General features: G+C 36.9%; 1 protein-coding gene across 1 annotated transcript; it reads right to left on the reverse strand.

Annotated features, from left to right (window-relative positions):
* Positions 1-12,136: 12,136 nt before the first annotated feature.
* gabrg1 (gamma-aminobutyric acid type A receptor subunit gamma1) lies at positions 12,137-21,280 on the reverse strand. The gene is made up of 9 exons (XM_084092196.1): positions 20,959-21,280; positions 18,702-18,862; positions 17,457-17,524; positions 17,080-17,300; positions 16,720-16,802; positions 16,142-16,279; positions 15,510-15,662; positions 15,222-15,421; positions 12,137-14,260 (listed from the first exon to the last, which is right to left on the reverse strand). The coding sequence occupies exons 1-9, from the start codon at positions 21,027-21,029 to the stop codon at positions 13,982-13,984; spliced, it is 1,374 nt and encodes a 457-aa protein (XP_083948322.1). The 5' UTR covers positions 21,030-21,280; the 3' UTR covers positions 12,137-13,981.
* Between the last annotated feature and the right edge of the window lie 1,508 nt (positions 21,281-22,788).

Consider the following 22,788-nt stretch of genomic DNA (forward strand, 5'->3'; position numbering starts at 1 on the left):
GAGCAGATGGGATAGAGTTCATGAAAACTTCTGAAAAGAAGTCCTTCAGCTGACGACCCTGAGGCTCCAGATGCAAGATGTTCTGACAAAGTTGTTCAAGCTACTCATGGTTTGTTTTTTTGGGTGGAAAAATCGCCTTGTGAGGTTAAAAAGTGATGTCACGCACACAAAGAAGAGGCGTTTACAAGACACTTAAGTCAAGCATCATTCAAGAACCAAATGTACATGAAAAGACATGAGAGCATCTGGGACTGTCAGGCCAAAAAGCTGGACCCACACCTCTACATGAACACACAAGTCAAACCACTTCCATTTTAAACCCACTTGCATCTTGTTTCTGTTTTTATAAGTGCGTGTGCGATGTCACTGTGCGTATCCCCATGGGGGAACATTTTGTCTTATTATGCATAAATCTGGAATTTCCAAATCTCATGTTTTGTGAAAACAAATAGAAATCGAAAAGAAGTAGCCTAAATAGTAGAAGTACAGTGTCTCTGAGTACACTGAATCCTGTGGTACATTTCTTATTGGACTTGTCTTATGACAAAAATGAGTGAAATAGCAACATTTTGAAATTAATCAGAGTTGGATACTAGATCACGAACACAACAGTTGTTACAGATCCATCCTCAAGTTACAGTACAACTTTTTAGCAAGTCTGCTTTGTACAGACCCTTCTTCACAAAGCAGTCTGGTGTAAAATGATTCGAGTGAACATAAACGCATTTAGGTATAGATTGAGGGTCGCATTCCCTTCAAAAGCAAAAGTAATCCACTGCATCTTCAGCCGCACAGATGTCGGGAGTAAATGATGACTCTGTTCATTCTTACATCCAACAACAAAACACCTAAATCGCTTAGAAGACATTCTTGTCTACAGCTGCTCCGGCGTCGAAACAATGGCGGACTGTCTGTTTAGCTCACTCAGGGCGGGTCTATGCTAATATGGCAGTGTCATTCAACCGTTATGGGCGGGGCTTGTGCAAAAGTACGTCACATTGCCCAGAATCTGAAAACGGCTTGTTCTGAGACACTGCTTATGATTTATGGGGATGAAAAAAAAAAAAAAGCACTGGGTGGATTTTTATCCTTATGTGGTGGTTGTGTACACACACTGCCAACACACTAGGCTAGTAGAATTAGTAGGCTATGATGACCAACTAGCAGCTAGTTAGGGGTTATCAGCCTTACGTTTCATTATCAAATTAGACTACTCTAAATTTTTATGTAACTGATTTAAAAAATGTATGAACAGTCTTTTTTTTTTTTTAAATGGATGACTAACTTGTAAGACTAGTCTTAGCAGTTTATGCAACTGGTTTCACAGACAGGCTTAGATTAAGGCAGGATTATGTATTATAGTTCAATTAGGACATTTATATAGCTTTTATAAATGTGCTCTAGAAAAAAAAAATCAATGGTGTGCATCTAACCAGGGGTATATCCGTTAAAATTGAGATAAAACCTGTGAAATCGTAATATTCATACAGCAGTTAGTTCTGTTCCTCGAACTTGATTGACTGAGCAGCGTTCTGAGAGTGTGTTCCAGATAGACTGGATTTTACAGTGATTCTTTCTGCAGGTTAAATTGATACACTGTAGGTGCCATTAAAGTAAACTTTTTTATTTTTTTTATTAATCATTCAGGAAGAAAACAAGTTACTGTCTTAATGAGTAAATCATTGAACCATTCACTCAACTGATTTGTTCAATAAGGCTGATTCATTCAACAACAAAACACCACAACTGTTTCTCAGAGACTAATTGGTTATGGAATGGTTAATTCCCATGTGACTTTGTTTTGAACTATTTTAGTTGACAAGGCTAAAAACAGACAAAGTAATTGGCAATACTGTGTCTAAACTATACTTTGCTGCATAAACGTTTTAGCTCAGTAATGCAAGAATCAGTACACTGTCACTCTCAAATGTGAATCAGAGATTCAAATTCAGAGATCCTTTCCAACTAAAGCGTCTTTCGTCTCTGACGCTCTGCAGTTTTCTCATGGTATGAGTCAGATGCACTAGATTATTGGACTTTGCAGTGTTTTGCCACTGTGGAATTCAAAATGAGATGATTTGAGATGGCAATAAGTAACGATTAAAGTTGTTTGTTTGCTTAGAGTAGAGCAGTGCAAGATGAGTCCTTCATACCCGCTTCAAATCAGCTTTAGAGAGACGTGTATAAAATTACATCCTGAGGAAGTTGTTGATTAAACTGTCTTGATGAAGATGCATGTGGATGCATGCTAGTTATCTTCACTCGCTCACGCTCAAAAAAACTGTGGATTTTCAGCTGGAATCTTTATCAGTCCCACACTCTTCTGTCATCAAGCCATTATTTATTCAGGCTGATGCATGGCTTCAAAATGGCTCACCACAAATGGACACTATTTCTATCTATAGAAGAATCCCTGGCTCTGTTCATCCATCTGCAGGGTTCATATAGCCTACTTCAATTTCTCTCACACAGTTGGTCGACTAATATTGGAAGTAGGAGTGCCAGTTTGAAATAAAATGAAGGAATCAAGTATCAATTTATTAATTCAAAAATGAAAAATTTGCTTTTTTAAATAACAAATATATAGACGTATTCAAATGATATAAAAAGGAATTAATCTAGTGATTCATGTCTTGACATAGTATGTACTGTCAGTCTAGTATGAATCACATAGCCCTCCGGAGCTTGCATCTGTCTGTTTTCTTGATCTAAGCCTGATGTGATGTGAATAGTCTTTCACGTGAGTGGCTTCACCAAAAAGTATTTTGCCTATGTTTGATGTGTTGATGTATGCATTCAGTATGTGTGTGTACATTCCCTGACATGATTATATCTCTGTATGTGCAAATGGATTTACTTCTTTAGCCTGGGGGAGCACAATATGGACATGCCTTTAGAATTTACTTAGAATTAGGCTTCATTATTTCTCTAATAAGGACTAGATTAAGCTATACTCATGTTTTGAGATGTGCCATAACTACATTTCTTTAAAGATTATTAAATTGCTGTGGTAGTCAACAGAGTAGGAGATATGAGTGTGTATCGTAAGTACAAAGACAAGTTAATATTTCGGTGTGAACTCCGTAAAAGCTCCAAAAATGTTGCGTGTGAGTGATGAGAAACACTTCTTTACGTTTCACTTTATCAGCAGTCTTGACAGTGGCCATCTGTGTCTCTTATCCACTACAGAGCTCTCTTGGGACAATGCAGGGAAACAAATGTTTAAAGTGTGCGTGTATGAGTTCAAACTGTGCCTATGATATTAATGTGTGCCACAGCATTTCGCTCTCTTCAGGCTTTCCAAACAATCAAATGCCCGTTTGTTCACCTCTTCCTTTCTGTTAGTATAACAATTGAGAGGGATGACATCATGTACACATGACTAGAATAATGTCTCCATGTGTGTTTCAGGTGTTTCTGGAGGACTCTTGTCTTTACAGACTTCAGAGGGGGGAAAACAAACAATGCTGTGCTCCTTGGACTACACAATTGAAAGTAATAGTTGAATCATTAATGAAAGAAACAACATAAGGGTGAGAACAAGATGACAGATTTCATTCAAGGAACACTGTATAAATGTGATGAATGAAAGTCCTTGGTTCTATATTGATGTATGTTTTCGTTTCTTATTCAGTGTCAGAATAATCTTCATGGGGTTTCATAATGTTTACTAGTCTACAGTGAGTGGATGGTGAATAGATTGGGGAGTGTGTGATGTGAAGATAGTGCATGACTCATCAGGTGAGGCGTATTGATCACCATGGCTCCCAAAATGTCAGCTCCAATCAGACATTAAAGAGAGGACTTTCAGTAGCCACTCTCCAGGCAAGTCAAAGATACACAAGCAGCCACAAATATATACAGGATATGCAACTAGTATACATGATGGAGAAATAAATACCCATACACATACACAAAACACAAACCAGTTAGAGTACACATGTATGTCATAATTACAAAAATGTTGGTATTTGAGTGGGAGGAGAAACTGAAAAGTGAGAGGAACTGATGGTCGTTTCTACTAAGCACATGAGTCACTGAACTGGACAGCCAAGCACTATGAAGTTGTTCCAAAATTAATTATTTGTCCCCCAAATCAATGACCCGAGCACTAAAACAGATCAACTCACCTGTCAGTCTTGCGTACACCCTGCGGCCATCCAGCACATCATTGCTCATCTGCTCTACATTACATCACACTGTAATGCTGTTTTTGAACAGACAGAAGAGCCGTCCCTGCCCTTTTTTGTAGTATAGCCACTGGCTGTCGAAAACAGTTTACTGTTCAGGTTCACCCCAGGACACTTATTTGATAAAATAATATTTAGCCACTCTTTTTTACATTAATTCTATTTAATAAATAGATTTGCTGGCTGTCAAAGCAAATTCCAACAGCTTTGACGTTAAAGTCTGATACCACATTGAAAAATCTAGGATTCTAGGAGGACCAGCCTCAACTTTTCACTCAAATAATTATCCTGATGATATATTTTGTAACAAAATAAATGTGATAAATTAGAAAAATGCAAATAAATAAATAAAGCACTGAGACTAGTGCACTGAGCCATGCGAATTTACATGAGAAACATAAGAAACAGAATTGTTTTGTTTTTTTCATTTGTCACAGAATTGTCATTTTTGTCAGAATGTTCTTTGTGAAGTTGTTCCTTTGGGGCCAAGAAAGGTCAAGTGTCTGGATATAGATGAGCAAATTACCTTCATAAAGAGAGGCAGAGCAACTTGAGTGAATGAAGCAGATTTCAGAGACTAACCTGGTGTGTGCTTGGATGATGACATGCATTTAAGTGGTGTCATTGGCTTTGTTTTGTTTTAAAAAAAAAAAAGGGCCTTGTATTTGTTTTTGGCAGCTATGGGAAGTGAAAAAATGAAATCTCTTCATCTCTGTCCCCCACATAAGGACAATGATATATCATTGCTTAATGAAGCTGCTTTAAATATAAACAGATTAAATTGATCTGAGTGCCAGAGTGTTACTCTGTATACATCATAATAAAAATGTTATGTATACATCATAATAAAAATCCTATTGATTCTTGTTTTTCGATGACATAATTTCTTCCCTGGCTATTTGCCCGAAAATTACAGTTGATGAATATGATATATTCAGTGGCATATCAGACAGCTATATATGGTATATCTTTTTTGAATACAATTCTTTGTAAAATGCTCCTCTCTGTATAACTTTCATCAATATTTGACCTGACTAATCATGAATCATGGATAGCAGTGTGACCTGACCTCAAGGACAACACACACAGACTGTTCCACCCCCGTCAATCCTCCCTCTCATTTTCTCTCTTGGCTAAGTGCTTAATGAACCTTGACCCTCTGAGATATCTCAATGCAGGGTTTGGTGACGGCTGGAAAAACATTTTTTAATATCTCAGATTTTGCCAGTCTTTAAAAGTGTTGAATCAACCATTTGAACTCCCCAAATGTCACCTTAAACCTTTGATATAAGAGCCTGAGATCACCATAGCAACATCAGGACATTATCTTATGCTGCGTGCTACCCCCCGTGAATTGTAATGGAAGCTCTTATTCTCTTCTTCAGATCTGCCAGAAGCTTTATGAGGAATGATAATAAGAGATTAGTTTAGAACAGCCTCACGGATCAACACAAAAATGAATATTTATGAAAAATTACAAAATGCAGAAAAATACTTTTTTATACCAAAGAAAACATATCATTGTATTTGAGCTGCACATGGTTTATAATGCTAACATTTTTATAAGCATCAAGTAGATTATTATTCTAATGTTGTAAGAATCACAGTGTTTCCTCTCAACTTTTAAAACATTATGAATTTGTTCTGGTTAAAAATAATATTATATTCTGAAATTTGTCCATACAGTGCAGGGATTTTGTTTGTATCACTCCGCTTATCTGTGTTTTCTGGTTCTAGACAGACTGTCAGTTTGTGTAGTTGTGGGAATTTTTCATTGACTGTTTCTGCAGGTTACATTGTTAACCAGTAGGTGGCAAAAAAGTATTGTTTTATGAGTGAGTCATTGAATCATTCACTCAACCGACTCAAATTTTTCAAACGAAAAATACTGATTCATTCAGTAACTGTTTCTGCAGGTTATATAGTTACGCCAGTAGGTGGAGACAACAAATTGTTTTTATGAGTCATTCATTTAAGGCTCTGTCCCAAATGACCCCATACACAAAAGAAATATATTTGAAATATATTTTCAAAATATATTTTTGGAATATATGCAAAAATTCAAAATTGGCCCAATAAATATATTTTAGTTAAATATATGTAAATATATGTTCATATATGTTTTAACTTTTGCAAATTGTTTCATTTGAAATATATTTTGAAATTTAAAAAGTTAACATTTTCACAAACAAACAACACATTTTCAATTAATTTTTTAGATAGACCACTTCAGCCGTGGATGTGGGCATGGGAGAGCAGTGCTCTACCACTTCCCCCGCCCACATTTTTCCTACTGGTCAGGGATCAAACCAGCAACCCTTCGGTTACAAGCCCGAAGCCCTAAGCCCTAACCAGTAGGCCACAGCTGCCCCTTTACTGACTTTATTGGCCTAAAATGACAATTTTATGTAGGAAATAACACACAGAATGCAGAGTTTTTTCCCCTATTTCTACAGAATTGAATACAGTTATTTAATAGTGTGTGTATGCAGTGTTAGACACTGAGTTCTATCTTATTGTTTAAGTGCACTTCACTGTTGGAGTGTCACTGTTATACTTGCATCATAAATATTGTGCATATTTTCAATATTTAAATGACTTCAGGAAAGATGTCAATAAAACAACAATAAATCTAATAATTGCACTTAGTGTTAGGTACGTGCCACCTAATATGGCCTAATAGTCCTAGGAAAGCAACTATCTGTCATTTTACATTGCTGTCATTTAAATGTAAGTACAGTATTTATTATAGCTGTGTGTCATAATACAGTAGTGAAATATGGTAGCCTACTGTTGTGTATAGGGGAAAAGGTAGAGGAATTACTATGATCAAAATACCTCCATTTTGTCATTTTCAACCCTTCTTTAGCAAGCTAAACATTTTATGACCATATATTTTGTCATATATTTTACATTACATGTTATAAATGTAAATATATTTCACACTTAACATCATATATATATATATATTTTTGTTATATTTCAGAATATATTTCAAAATGATAAATATAAGTGAACAACGATGCAAATATATTTCAATGAATTTGGAATATATGCCACATATATTTTTGACACTTTAAAATATATTTCAATATTTTTTTTTTTCTGTATGGGCACTCTTCATACTTATGGTCTTGTGGACTTACAATGGTCGCCACATGCATGTGATTGTGAAGTCCAGGGGACCGTAGGGTGTTCCATTTGTCATTTCAGCTTTGTGGTTGATATACACCCTTGGTGCGCACTTTTAGACTTCTGCTTGACAGTCAAAGGGGCGTTACATTACAAAAGTACGAACTCGCACCCAAGACTTTAGGGTGCCATTTGAGACAGGGCCTAAGTGTCTATAAGTAAATCATTGAATAATTCACTCAAACTATTTGTTCAAAAACCCTGATTCGTTCAGGAACTTGTTGCTCTGAGACACTAACTGAATGATTCTACTTTGACTCTGAATAGTTATTTGGGTGGACCAAAAATACAAAAAGTCAACATTGTGTCTAAAGTCTGTTACATAGTATTTCTTCTTTTTCTTATAGTTTGCCTTAATAACTGTTGTTTACAGTTACAATATCACACTTGCAATAGTGCTGTTGATGTGCATGTATCAAATCATTATGAATGTATCAAAATGATTAAGTGTAGATATCTCTTTTTACAGATAGAGCTAAATTGCACATTTGTAATCCTATAAAAAATGTTATACCACATTTCTTCATTAAGCAAATTCTCTTAGCCATAGCATTTCCTATATGTAAACAGACGTTGAAATCCACCACATCCCTCTCGTGCTCTAATCTTCACTGAGAAATTGTCTTAGCTACACGGATGCACATGCACACACAGATCCAAATGAGAGTCTTTCTACCACATTGGAACTGCAAACTACTTTCTTTTAATGTCATGTTAGCCATGGTAGAAAAAGCAGTGAGTTTAGTTACTTTTTTTATTATTTTGAGACAGGATATGTTTGTAAATTAGGGGGATGATAAACCGTCACACTCATTCTTACTATATAACAGCACTGTTATACCACCTCCATTTTGTCTTTTCTCTCCCTTTTTCTTTTCTATCTTGCCATTCTAAAAGCAGTGTGGTGATAAATGGACCTCAGATGAATGACTAGATAAGAGTCCATCTGTCTGGATTGGATTCATTAAAAGCCCGTTCTCATGCAATATTCATGTCGTGACCCTCACATAAACAGACATATGCATGCTCACACACACACACACACACACACACACACACACACACACACACACATTTATACACACACACACTACATCTGCCATGAATTAGTTCTGGGTGTAAATAATTAAAGATCTGTAGTCCTGAGTGTGGAGGTGCTGTGGATGAACCCTATCAAGATTTATGGGCCAGCCAGAGACTTTCTGACCCAAAAACTCCAAGGGCTTTGACATAAAAATGTATATGCGCAGACTGATGTCAGAGAATGACAATGAATCTTAATCACTCACATTATTCAGTTCTAACCCGATTCCATATCCATATCTGCATTTGTATGTCACCCCTTTGTCTCTATATTGCCACATATGCTGCTCACTCTTTTATGAACATTGCATTTATCCCACTGACACCTATACTGTTCCATACTCACACACACACACACACACACACACACACACGTTGGACTCAGGCACAAATGTAATAAATCAGAGTTGAGTTTATTACCAGTGGGCTGCCTGTGGGGAGCACAGCAGTGACAGGTTGGCATTATCATAATAGACTAAAAGCAAGAGAGACTCTCCCATAACCTCAGCCAAGTGGTTTAAAAATCAAACATACATGTGTTTGCACAGTATGTAAATTAAGAAATAATTGAGGATATTATTCAGTTTTAAGATGAGATTAATAGTGGCAAGGTTTGAGTCTAACTTGATGAGGAGTTGTCTGGAGGGTCAAAGGTTAATGAAGATTGCTTTATTGACTCTACAAGGTGCTCTGAAACTGAAGAGTTGCTGTTATTGACATAGGACCTATGAGTGTGCATGAAAAGCAGCGAGTTTGTAGATTGTGCCACTGATATGTGTGCATGGTTTACATAATCCCACCTGTATCATAATAATTTGGGGATGAAAAATTGATGGGAATACTAAACTGTGATTATGTGCTAGCATTAACCTCCTCCTTATTTCAAAAGAGCCATTCTTGCTTGTTTTATGTCCTGTGCTAGTAAAATATAACATAGATCACATACAGTTGTGGTCAGAATTAATGGCACCCCTGGTAAATATGATACAAAATTTATCCTTTTGATCTTTCATTCAAAAATTCACATTATGAAATAGCCTAAATGTTTTTCTCCAAAAAACGTTGGCCACAATTATTGGCACCCCTGTTTTTTACGAGTAAAATATCTCTGAAGTATATTCTCATTTATATTTACCTTTTTTTTTGTAAATGTAGGCTATTGGATACATTTAAAATTCTGCACAGAATGCTATATTTTAAAGCGATATTGGGGAGATTATGAGGAGAAACGGTTAGAGATTCTGAGGAAACTGCGGCTTTACCAAGCTCAACGGAAACGCTATTGGCCATTTAAAAAAAGGGGGACATGGCGAACAGCTCCACATCCTGTCGACACATTGAATAATGCTGCACGTTTCAAGGCACTTCAGTGGCCCTTTAAGAGTTAAAAGTTTGAACTGAACCGTCTCTATATTCATGCTAAAAATACTTTTCATCTGTGTTTTCTTCATGAAATATTGGTGAATAGTTGCTTGGATTTGAAATGCATTGATGTCCTAGAAGAAACAAGCACATCCTTTTATGCGAGTACAGGGCAGTTTGAGACATTCAAAATTCATAACTTTACCATCTGCAGTACTGAACTACACCTTGTTCAAGATGTTTTATTCATGCTGCTTTAACCACTGTTGCTGCGAGGAGATATTGATTTGTGATGGTTCCTATGTAAATATCTCACTCAACAACAAACGTTTTTCTTTTCTTTTCTTCAAGCATATTTCTATCAGCTTTGTGTCCTCCTGTACACCTTTTAATTTTCTGTCATTCGCAGTACAGTAGGCAGCACATCTTTCAGTTCTAACACTGCATTCGATAAGTACAGGCTACAAAACAGTTGCTCGGCAAGCAGAAAAGAGCAACTCTATTAAACCAAAGCCGTCTCGCAGTGCAGTGATAAGGCTATGCTTATCACAGCTGAGAATATAGAGAAGAGACCTGACTGAAAATTGTCTGTATGTATTTCCAAACTCACAGGAAAATTATCTTTCAGTTCTCTCTTCATTCTTCAGTGTTACGACCCCCGATATAGTCTAGGGGTTCGGGGGTCCAACATTAAAAATTGACATTAAAGAGAAACATATATAGCCTAATCTATATGTTGTACAAAGACCCACCAATCCAGGTAACTGTGCAAAAAGCCAACACCTTTATTCAGTACAACAATGTTATAGGCAAAAGTGAAGTAGCCTAAGACAAACACATAAAGAATATAGATAAATATATACAGTGGATACAGAATGGTCAATATCACAAAGAGGAAGAGGGGACATGGATGGCGCCAAAGAAAAGAAAGTAACAAAACCAAACGAAGTCTAACTTTTAAATAACCTCTAATCCTAACTAAGAAAAGAAAGAAAGAAAACAAGGATCTTCAGCGTCCATGAGGCCCTATCTAATCTTCACTAACTACCCAAAACCAAAAGTACATGGAGTGGCACTCGCCCCTAACCTAGTGTAGCCTACTAGGCAACTCATGTGACGTTGACTAGTATGTCACGTGACGTTCTTACCTGTCCACCTCTTTCAGGACTAGTAACATACAGTGGGACACTGTATACTCAAGTTACATAAAACAAAACAAAAGAATACAAGAAGAATTTACACATACACTAAAATCAAGCAACACACAAACAAAAGGGTTACAGCAATAACAGCAGGGTAATTTGAGCACGTCTGGCGTTCTCTTTTATCCGAGGTGGTCTTTTCCCATTGGTGACAGATAGGATTGATGACGTCAGCACTGATGATGATTGACAGATTACCGGACCAATCACGGGTACCTAAGAAGTGAAAGTAAACAAGAGAAGCGGGGAGAGAAACAAAAAAACACACACACGCAATACAGGGACGTAACATTCAGCCCTTGTGATGGCAGGCTTTTGTTCTATTCCCACACAGTTAAACAGCAGTCTTCATTCTAAAGTATAATCACAGAGCCTGTAATGGCTACCTGGGACTGGAAGTAAATGTATATAGAGTGTGTTTAAACTGTCAAGAAGTGAGTGAACTTAAAGAAAAGAGCAGAGGCCCGAGGGAGTGAAGTTAGGGTGGGAGAGAGAATGGACCATCCCTCTTAAATTAAAGGCTTTCTATTTTTGAGACATTAGTCCAATAGCAAATGTATGAGGTGTAAAAAAAAAAAACGTTTCACAAATAATCACAGATGTGTGTATTTAAGCGATCCACAGCAATTTACAGGGATAGTTAATGCAAAAATGAAAATGTTGTCATCATTTGTTATGTTCCATAGAACACAAAAAGAAAAATGTATTGAATGTACTGAATTTCTTCTTTTGTGTTTTACAGATTAAAAAAAAAATCATAAAAGTTTGGAATGACAGGAAGGTAAGGGTGAATTAGCCCTTTAAATCACTTTTTTAATGTTGTTTATCATATAAGAAGTGTTTAGTCACATGGTCCCAAAGATGGAGTAACTTATATTCCTCATTCATGTGTGAAATAACAATTAAGATCCATAAATTACTTTATGCCTTTATAATTCAATTTATGCTTATGAAAATGTGCTCATTCACTTATGGCAATAATTATAAAGCTAATTGCGGTATTAACAAAGTAATATAACACGAGTGTTAGCCTGGAGGAAAATACATTCATCCTTTTTATCCTGACGCTTTGGGATTTTGATAAGATGTGCAATCATCAACAGAGTTTGAGAGAGCGTAACATTTTATTAATTTTTTGCAGGCACTGTTTTATTACTCACAGTGTTCAGAGCTACAAAAACATAATGAACATGTAAATAGCATGAAGATTAGCACTTGCAGAAGACACGACAACAACACCTAAACTGAGCGGAGAGCAGAGCGCACAGAGATGAACGATGGGAGACGTACAGTAGTCACGTTCAGACACACATGCACACGCTCACACAGATATGCATGAAGGTCACTAAATTGTATTATTAAAGGTCTGAAACAGATTGTGTTTAATAGATAATCTTGTCATAACAATCTATTTATATACAAAAATATAAATAGATTTTCTGTCTGTATATTTTTATTTGTACTATCATCTGGCTGTTGCTCTTGTTGCATTAGATTAGTCTGAAACTGTGAGACTGTCATTAAGAAAGACAATTTACAGAATATATTTAGCTACAGGGTACAACACAGTACATAACAGATGTTCAAAAAGGGAGACAACAGAGCCGTCTATGATCAAGATAACATCTAGCAAAAGACAAACCACATGGAAGCATTAATACATAAAACAAGCAAAAGCACCGAAAGCACAACAGGAGATTGAGAAAAAAGACTTTTGAGAGTCGGGTCAAAACACGGCACTTTTGCTCACGCGCTCCGTTCATCTGTTTCTCAAATCGAATAGACCTAATTTAAGACAAATACATAGTAAATGGCCGCTTTAGACTATTACCAATAGAGAAGGCATCCATGGTTTGTGTTATGAAGACTGTACGTTTTCAAACGCTTTCGTTTTGATACTCTGTGTGATGGGTCTGTCTAAAGCTCTTCTGCTGAAGAAAGTACATCAGACCGGTTTCCAAATATGGGTTGATTAGCCGTAGGAGCTCAGATGAGTCATGCAATTAAGCTCACAGGAATCTAGCCATTCGCAAGATGTCTTGAATGCGCAAGAGAGTGATGAACTCTAATTTGTACTAAAGGACACTGAACATTTGTGCATTGTAGGCTAAAGGCTGCTCCGTTCCTTTTGTTCGATATATAAAAATACACATGAACCCTAGGAAATATTGAGCACATTGGCATTTCTTCGTGTCATCTATTCCAGAGACAGCTTGTTAGTTCAAGACAAGAACATTTCACAGTATTATTAAGCTAATTCCTGGTAAATGGCTTCTGGGTAATTCTTGAGCAAAATAAGAATTCTATTCACGTAACCTTCAGATATCTATGCTTTGGTTTGATTAGGACTCAGCAGAATGCAGGTAATTCAAACAGAAATGTTATTTTAAGTTAAAAACAGAGATATTAACACGTAAATATTAGTTTTCTGACAAGTAGCTAGCTATAAATTAGTATCCGAAGCACCTAATATATCATATCTACTTTTCATTGCAAATAATAATATTATGCTTCAGCCAGAGAGTTAATAACCTGAAGTTAACATAGTTGCATTAGTGATGCTAATACTGCAGTTCAAAAAATCTGCAGATATTTTGGCGGATTTTCAAGAGATCATTTTAAACTAGGCAATGTACATGAGATCTGTTTGATATGGCCTGTGTAGCTGGTGAAACTCTTAGCATTTCCTTCTCAAAAACTGAGATCGCTGATAATATTCAGTTGGCATCAATGCAGAATCACTGTCCTTCTTAGATTCAGATCCTCCAATAAATCACATCTCATGTACAACTAACTATTAAGTTAGTCACATTAAGTATTAATACATCCAACTCAAGCCTCACATGTTCCCATTTCTCAAAGATTTATGCAGCCAGCTTTAGCAGATGGAGATTTACAGATGATTTGCAAATATTACTAGAACTGAGTCCCTCTCCAACTTGCCCAACATCTCTAAAGATACAGATATCCAATCCAGTAGACAAGATTGAAGAGGCCAAAGGCGGTTGGGAAGAATATTCGGGAGTAGGAGTCGATTTTGGAGACATGGACATGCATTCTGTTCTCACGCCAAGCTCCGGAGCGACAATCATCAAAGCAGCAGAAGAAACTGGCGCAGTCTTTCCCGTCCAGACATTCATACGCATAATCATCATCATCGTCATGGTAGGGAGCAATATTGTTCAGCTGCAGCAGAGACGTCCCTGGTCTGATGTTAACCGCGCTGGGTTTCTACAAAGAGGAACAGCAAGGTCACAAACGCCTCATTGCTAAAACAGTGTGCAGTACAAAGGCAAATGCCATAGCTGCTGCACAGCACACTCAATTAACTGCAAACAAAAGTACAATGTGACCTATTCTAACCTGAGCTGTGAAGAAGTTAGTCAGCTTCTTAGTACTATAATTGTACATATCATTGATCAGCTAGGTGCTTAATGACTTGTTCTGTGTTCTAAGAAACATAGTTTAATATTTTGTCATTTGATCATCCTTGTGTGACTTTGTATTATTTTTATTTATTTGTTTTTTAAAGAATATGCTCGCTATTCTTTTTTAATATAATGAAAAATTACCAAAAGTGGTGAATTCAAATGTTAGATTTGTGTGAGGAACAGACCAGATTTATGTCGTTATGTCGACATTTCAGTCCTCCTTGGATTGTTCATGTGAGAAGTAGCAGTGGACCATTCTTGTGAATCGTACCTTTGCAATGACTTGGTTCATTCAATTCACTGATTTAATAATCGTTTCAGTTCATCACACACAATGTTGCATATGGCTTCACAAGCTTTATCAAGTTTTATGGACCATTTATATGATACTTTTATGGTAATCCTTCATTCTTAAAAATAAAGGTTCTTTTCTGGCATCTGTGGTTCCATGAAGAACCTCAAACATCCATGGAACCTTTTCATTGCGCAAAAGTTTCTTTATAGTGGAAGATTATTAAAATGTTCTTCACACAAAGAAAAAAAAAAGGTTATTTTCAGAACTGTTCACTGAAAGGTTTGTTAAAAGCCCCTTTTGGAACCTGTTTTAGTGTTTTAGAAGCTTAAAAGCTCAGATTCCCATTAGTTGTAATAGAAAAGATGTTTTTCTAGATGTTTTCCTCAGAAATTAATGCACATTTTGAATGACATGACGGTGATTAAATAATGAACTGGCCCTTTAAAAACAAATGAAGTTCATTCACCTGTGCATGGCTTGATTTGGTCTTCTTTTTCGGTCGATTGCTTGTGAAATAATGTAGAGTCCCATATTCCATTAGAGCAGCAAAGGTGAAGATGAAGCAGACAGACACAAATAGATCCATGGCTGTCACGTACGACACCTTCGGCAAGGACTTCCTCGATATGGTGCTTAGGGTTGTCATGGTAAGCACAGTTGTGATACCTATGCACAGTAATTGAGCACCCCATTGAAGCATTTCCTTTTCATTTTAACATACATTTGTATTCATTCTGAGGCTTTTTGAAATTACCTAAAGATGTTCTGGCAGGTACAGCATCCTTGTTAATCCAGAAAGAGACCCAGGACAAAACCACAATCATACTGCAGGGGATGTAGGTCTGGATGGTGAAGTAGCCCATTCTCCGGCTCAGGTCAAAGAAAATAGTCATAACCACGTATTCTCCTGTTAATAATAATAACAACCGCTCGTGTTTTAATAATAAGAATTGTTAATATTATAATGCTATGTAACAAACATACTATGTACTTACTGTAGTAATGACACTGACTAACTGGGTAATAACTAGGTACCAACCCTGAACTTACCCCTAAACCTTAACTTAAAACATGTAATGACCTTACATTACTCTGTACTTTTGTGGGTAAGTAAGTACATTGAAAGTGCACGTACTGTAAAATAAAGTGCAACCTAACCCATTTTTCATTTTCCAAATGTACTATTATTACCTAATTACAATACGATCAATAATAACTGCTTGTGTGTTGTTCTTGTTATTACTATTGATTACTGTAAATCTACTGTTATTAATGATAATAAATATTATTATTAATATATGCTCATTTATTGATTTTATTATCATTATCATTTACTTCAGATCTACTATTATTATTAATCTTATTGTTTATTCCGTATGTTCATACCAGACTGAGTGTTTGCAACATCAGAAGTGTTCCGTAGGCCCACAAAGGCGAATTGGTAAAGCCTCCAGAAGCGCTGGTCTGCAACTTCAACCGAACGACGCTGCCATCTATACTGGATCTCATTCTTTGGATACCCATCTGCAAAAAAAGCACATCCACCAGATTGCATGTGACCTTTCATTTCAGTATGCAAATGACAAATTTACAATGATGGCAGAATGGCATTGAGTAGCACTCAGTTAGTGTAAAGCGCGGCATGCCCTTCCCATGCCCACAGTGGATGATGACAAATGAGAAGCTGAAGCATGGTGCTAATAAAGGAATGAGGGGTGACGTAGACTGAGAAGAGGAGAGAGGGGTTGGAGAGAGGTCTGGAGAAGGATGGATTCTGTCCTCACTCATTCCAAGGTTGGAGGATGGTAGCTGCTACAGGCCAGCTGTAATGTTAAGGTTTGTTTGGCCGATATTGGCAATGCATGGTTGGTTGACAGAGGCAATGTGTGGGGATTGGCTGCCTGGCGGCACTCAGGACAGGACTGAGGCTGAGTGACAAATTGACATAAGAATTTAACACCTACAGCTTGAAAACTCCAGGGGGCACGAATGTTCATCCATGGGAAAGTTATGCAGCTTAAGGTAGCATTCCGCATTAATAGTCAACCTAACAAAAAAGAATAATAGACAATAGCAAAACAAACAAAAAATGTTGATTGTGACATTTTTGAGGCTTTGATATTTGTACTCATTTGTACATCAGAGATCAAACCCTCTTTCTGATTTAACAGTCCCTGACATAAATATGTGAATCAGATGTAATGGCTTAAACGTGCTGCAACAGACAGCGGGTGTAATTCCATACAAAAGCAAATGTTACGGGAACAGGAATACGAGGACACAAACAGCATTCGCTCGGCTCACAATTTTAACCGTAGACACACCTTAGAGTATACATCACTCTTCCATTGCTCCATAGCCGAAGAAGGCGATTCGGTGTCGTGATCCAGTGGGCGTCAGATTTACGCGAGTTGCGGAAAAACGTGTCAGGGATCCAGATTTTTCCCACCATGTTGCTGTTGAGCATGAGGACTTTCATTGAGCTGTTAAATTTGAGTCTGCTGTCGTACCACGTCTGAGCAAAGAAGATGTCGATGGTGTACTCCTAAAAAAGTAAAAAGCCTTACAGTTGCTTTCGTAACCGTGAAATTATGTGGCTATTGCTTGTGTGACTGAGTATGATGGTCATGAAATGGATCTAAACAGTGTCTGTTTTGTTTACAGCTCTGAACATAATGTAGTATTATATATTTCTGCTCACCATATTGATGGGATCTACCGGGCCAATGCTGTTCACGTACACTGCCGCCTCAATCACAGTCGGTCTCACTAGAATATAATTTCAAATACAAATATATTCAAATTACATAATCATAACTATCAAATGAACATAAAAAGATAAAAATACATAAAAATATGTTACAATAATCAAAACAGTACAATAATGCATTTATTTAAATAATTTTACCAAAAAATGTTTATAATATACAGCATGTATTCAGCATGCTTTTTGTTACATCTTTCATCGTAATTTGTTATTCCAAAGGAAAATTTGTCTTCATAATCTTTAATCATTTAATAACTCATCTTTTTCCTTTCTCTTTCTGCATCACTTAGAGTGGACTATTGAATAATGTTAACCAATAGCCAAAAAGCTATTTTTAGCAAACTCGCATTCAGTCTGGCTCTGTCCTAACATGTAACCATCCAATCTATTCCCAATCGGTGGATAAAATCACATTTTCTCACTGAATATCCTGTTTCACTCAGAAATACACCACCTTACAGAAGTGAAATGGGCTGCAAACGTAATTCACATTTCCTATAACAGCCACACAAATTACTCAAAGCTGCCTGAATCTTTTTACTTGTAGTTTCTGTCGCAGGAAATCCAGTCACAGAGGCATGACAAATAACACAAACACTGCTAGTTCACCTGCAATCATTCAGCACTCGCTCTGCACTGATTAACTGAGTTCTTCTCATACTTACACTCTCTCTCTCTATCTCAGACACATGAAACACAGATAAAGAAGGAAGATCAATAGTGATTTGGGTCTATTGTACCCAAACACCACTGAGATAAATCCTCTTAAATAATTGAGCACTATAGTCAGCTGCGTCGCTTCCAGAACACTAATATACTGAGAATAAAGTGACTTGTACAGCTCTGGTGTAGAGAAAAACATCAGCAAAATCCTAAAGCCAAACTACTCTTCATTTCATACTGCAAAAATGCTGATGGTCTCTTAAAAATGATGATTACATCGAAATTCTGAACTACTCAGAGGGTTTAATTGTCGCAGAATGTTCGTCTTCATTAGGATTTATAATAATGATGCCATTATCTTATAATTATTAACATTTTGCAGTTGCCCATTAAGCTGTAACACTGTGTCTGAGGGTCATAAACAGTCCTAGACAGAATCTTCAGGAATTTTGCCAATTTTTGGGCATTCTGTGTGGGCCTGGATAAGCATGCAACCTTTTCCAAACAATGACTTGCCTCCGATATCTGGTCTCAGTTTGTTGTCATAACCTTGCAGTAATTTGTTTAGGATAAAGGTGACGTCGCTCTCGTAGACTTTTGGTGATAAAACCCATGTTTTATTGATGGGGACATCCTCATAATCTTCCTCCTCTGCTTTGCTTGGGCCAAATGCCATGCTGTCATAAAAGCAGAAACAAACAGAGGGAATATAAGTAGACAGACAGCAGAGAGGTAAATAATAAAGCAATATTCCATTTAAAATAGAGAATAGTTAAAAGAGCAGTCAGTTTATATTAAGAGCTTAAAATCTAAAGAGCGAGCGGCTGATGTAAAGAGCTTAATATGACAGGCAGAGTGAGAAAGAGAGAATTTGATGAGTTTTATGGGAAGAACATATAAAATCATAAGTCATAAGTGACTGTAAATATATTTTTAAATGAGCACAGTGCTGGAGATACAAAGAGGAGGTTCTAATAAAAGAATGCCGTGATTAATGAAGATGTGTTCTGGCACTGGAGGGAGGAAACAACTGAAGGTGAGGGGTTTAAATTATCACCCACAGCTCGCTCTCTCACTCGCAGTATATGGTGTAAGAGCTTCTAAATTTATTCTCTGGTGCATTATCTGTAGGAACTCAACGGGTATCATTTCTAACTGTGAATTGTCTAGACTGGGTCTCCTCTGATGTCACAACTTCAGACTTTTTCCTTGGAGAAATGAAGGTGATGTGCATCAAAGCTATACTGGCCATAAAAACTAACTGCACAAAAGGCAAGAAAATCCATCAGATGTTTCAGCCACCTGGGTATCTGAAAAACATTCAGAACAAGATTCGGTCCCACTTTATTTAACAAAGTATAAACTTTCGTAAAAAAATGTGTGTTTTGTGAGGTTTTGTGTTATGGTTAGGTTTAGTTAATGGGTAAGGGAAGGGTCCACAGTGTATAGATGTAATTAGAAAGATTAATTACAGCTCTAATTGCTGCAGGCATTTTTAATTATAAGTACGATGCAAAATCATATCTTCCTATATGTACATAATAAGTGCATTGTAGCAAATTATTAATTTAAATGTTAGTGCATACTGTAGTAAAAGTTAAAGACACTCAATATAAAGCCTGTCTCAAGATTCAAACGTCTTCATGCCTGTTATTCTGTAAAAGAAAATAGTTTAAACAGTAGATTTAGTGTGCTCGTTCAGTTGTGTGTGTGCTGTCATTCATCTAGATGTAATAAAATTGATTAAAATGTGTTCACATCTGAATGGTCTAAATATGTATCCTCAAAAAGTACCCAGTAAATGTGATTTATATATCTGAGCTTTGTCTATAAAAAATAAAAAAGGTAAATTCCCATACATATACAACTAATGAAATACAGAAAAATCAATATGAAGAATCCCTGTGGATGAGACCCGTGGGTGGAGAGAATGTAGGTTATTGATCCCTGTAGGCAGAGCGCTGAGTAGTTAATGGAAAATACAGACAGAATATTTTCCTCAAATGCAGAGTTACAAATTGTCTGGACACAATAGTAGCCTCTGAATGACCTTTGTGAACCTCTGAGGCATGCTCTAAAAACCCTGACAAATGCACAGTTATAAGACAAAGGCCTAAATAAAACAAAACAAAAAGCATTTTCTGCCATAGATGAAACACTTTGGTTATTGTCAGTCACTTTTTAACATGAGTAAATGAGAGGAATGCAATCTTACAAACCAAGTATGTTTATTCTGTTAAGAATGTGCACATTTACATATCATTGAATACCTCGAATGAGCTGCCAAAAATCAGCTGAAGGAAACCAAAGTAGTTGGACTACAACTTATGCATAACATTTAGCTACATTTACAATGGAGAAACTGTGACATAATCTTCCAATCTGACTACATGCTGATGCAAAACCTAATAGTGTGTGAGCAATGTAGTTTGGGGTGTTGTTTGTTGAATTGCAGCTGAATGTATCCTCAAGGTTGTTTGTAGACTGACATTGCTCGTCCTCGCTAAAAATACATCAACACGAATGCTCTAAGCAAAACTGTCACCTACAATCAATATTAATAGTATCAAATGTATTCATGGTACACACAACTGCACGTGTCGTGATTGACAATTATTTGCAGAAATGTTTGGGTGGATGTGCTACAAGGAAAACGTAAACTAAATCGTTCTGCAGCAGAATTCCGCCTAAGTGTAGTCGGTCAAGGGCTATTTTTGTAGTCATATTGATTGCACCCCTTGTTTCTTTTGCCCCCTCTGAAACAAAAACTTACCAGACTCCAAGCAGACCGGGCAACAGCCAAACCAGTGCTTCTTTTCTCCGGCGGCGATGCAGCAGAACCATCGTGCGAACGCTCGGTTTATAACCAAACAATCTCCAAAATGAATTAGAGCGATCAAAGCTTTGAGAGATTCAAGCGATTAGTAAAACGACAATTGAGCGTCAACGCATGCTGTCAGCTGTTGTCTAGTCAACAGCATAAAGCTTGAGCCTATGGTCTCTCTGTCAGGCAGGCAGCAGACGCGGTGTGGATGTGAATGGTGAATGCGGGATTTTGCTGATTGCGGCACCGCAGCGTTCCTCCATCGTTCTGCTGAGCGAGACGCTCTCAGTGTTCCGGGAATTATTAGAAACAGCCTGTAGGAAAAGAGCTGACTACTCTACCTTAGAGAATTCGCATCAAGCGGTGATTTATGAGACCTTAACTTAGTTTTGCTGTTGTTGGGGATTAATAAAGTGGCAAATGCGACAATTTTAGGCGCTGCACCAAGATACGTGCAAAGTGTCTTAACCCTAGAATGAATAAAGGGGGTAAAACTTACATGGTAGCCTATAATGTAATGTGTGTGTGTGTGTGTGTGTGTGTGTGTGTGTGTTCAGTGAGCTTTTTAAAGGAATTTCTGTCAGTAATTTCGTTTCAATTTCCTGTAGAATATTTTGCCTCCCTTAATTAGTCTTTAATCTAATCTTAAAGACAGTAAACAAACCAGTAAAGTTTGTTGTTGTTTATAGGCTAGCCTGCTACTATATCGTACATTATTAAGTCAAGTGATTAAAATAGCAATAGTATGCTTTGTCAATGTAGGCTACATCTCGTTCTCAAATGGAAGAGCTCGAGCAACGTACTGTTGCTATGGTTACCTCATCAGACGAACCTTGCATGAGATCGGGTTGGACCTACAGTCTATGGGTTGGACTAACGTGACATCTCTTCACGAGCATATTGGCGTTTTTATGGTTGGATTTTAACTTGGATCTAACTTTTGTGGTAAATTAATAGTTTTTTGAAAACGAGTATGAAATGTGTAGGCTACAGTAAACAATAAAATGTAATATTCCTCAATCTTTTGGGGATTCAATGCTTAAGGCCAGTTCAGCAGAGTCCACACCATATCGTTGGAATCACTTTCATCACGGTTTTATCCAGTTGAATGATTATTAAAAAAAAAAACAAAAAAAACATTGACAGCCAATCAAAATCCATCCTGCTGTAACGAGTTTGAGCATTTAAAGTGACAGACAAACACGCGCTAGAATAAACAGAACGATATTGTCCGCTAGTGTGGACGGGACGCTAGTTATATAACTTCTTTATCGTTCTGGGTGTGAACGTGCCTTTATAGACTAATTGGAGAGAAGGGGTCAGAATTTAGATTGTTAGATTAATGTTTTGTATTATTGTATAAAAACATTTCCATTCTCTTACATGCTTTTATTGTTAGGCTATCTTTCATCCTTATCACACAAAGGAATTCATTAGACATAGTCATTCAGACATAAACTGTCAAATTCTGAACCACACTGACTGACTGACTGACTGACTGACTGAATGTAAAAATGCAGAAAGGTTTCTTTTAGGGTGTGGGTTAGTGTAAGGTTATACCAAGCTGTATAAAAACAATAGAAATGTATTTCCCCATTTAGATAGCTCCTTGTTCTGGAAGGTTTTCATCTCCTGATATATATAGACTGGCTGTTCATTCATTATTGTCAGCACCATGGAGAGCTCCACGAAGAAGAGCAGAAAGAGACTGCCTGAACCTCATCCTCAATAATAATTCCCTCTTCTCATTTCCATCACAACATATTCTGAACCTAATAA

This window comes from Abramis brama, assembly GCF_963993115.1.
Source record: "Abramis brama genome assembly, chromosome: 19".
In the NCBI taxonomy this organism is placed as follows: Eukaryota; Metazoa; Chordata; class Actinopteri; order Cypriniformes; family Leuciscidae; genus Abramis; species Abramis brama.

Excerpts from the sequence above, each read along its gene's own strand:
- gabrg1 (XM_084092196.1), bottom strand. The coding sequence starts at position 21,029 with ATGGTTCTGCTGCATCGCCGCCGGAGAAAAGAAGCACTGGTTTGGCTG. Across the intron at positions 17,525-18,701 it reads ACTGAGACCAGATATCGGAG|TGAGACCGACTGTGATTGAG; the intron begins GCAAGTCATTGT and ends ATTATATTCTAG. Across the intron at positions 17,301-17,456 it reads CGGTAGATCCCATCAATATG|GAGTACACCATCGACATCTT; the intron begins GTGAGCAGAAAT and ends TTACTTTTTTAG.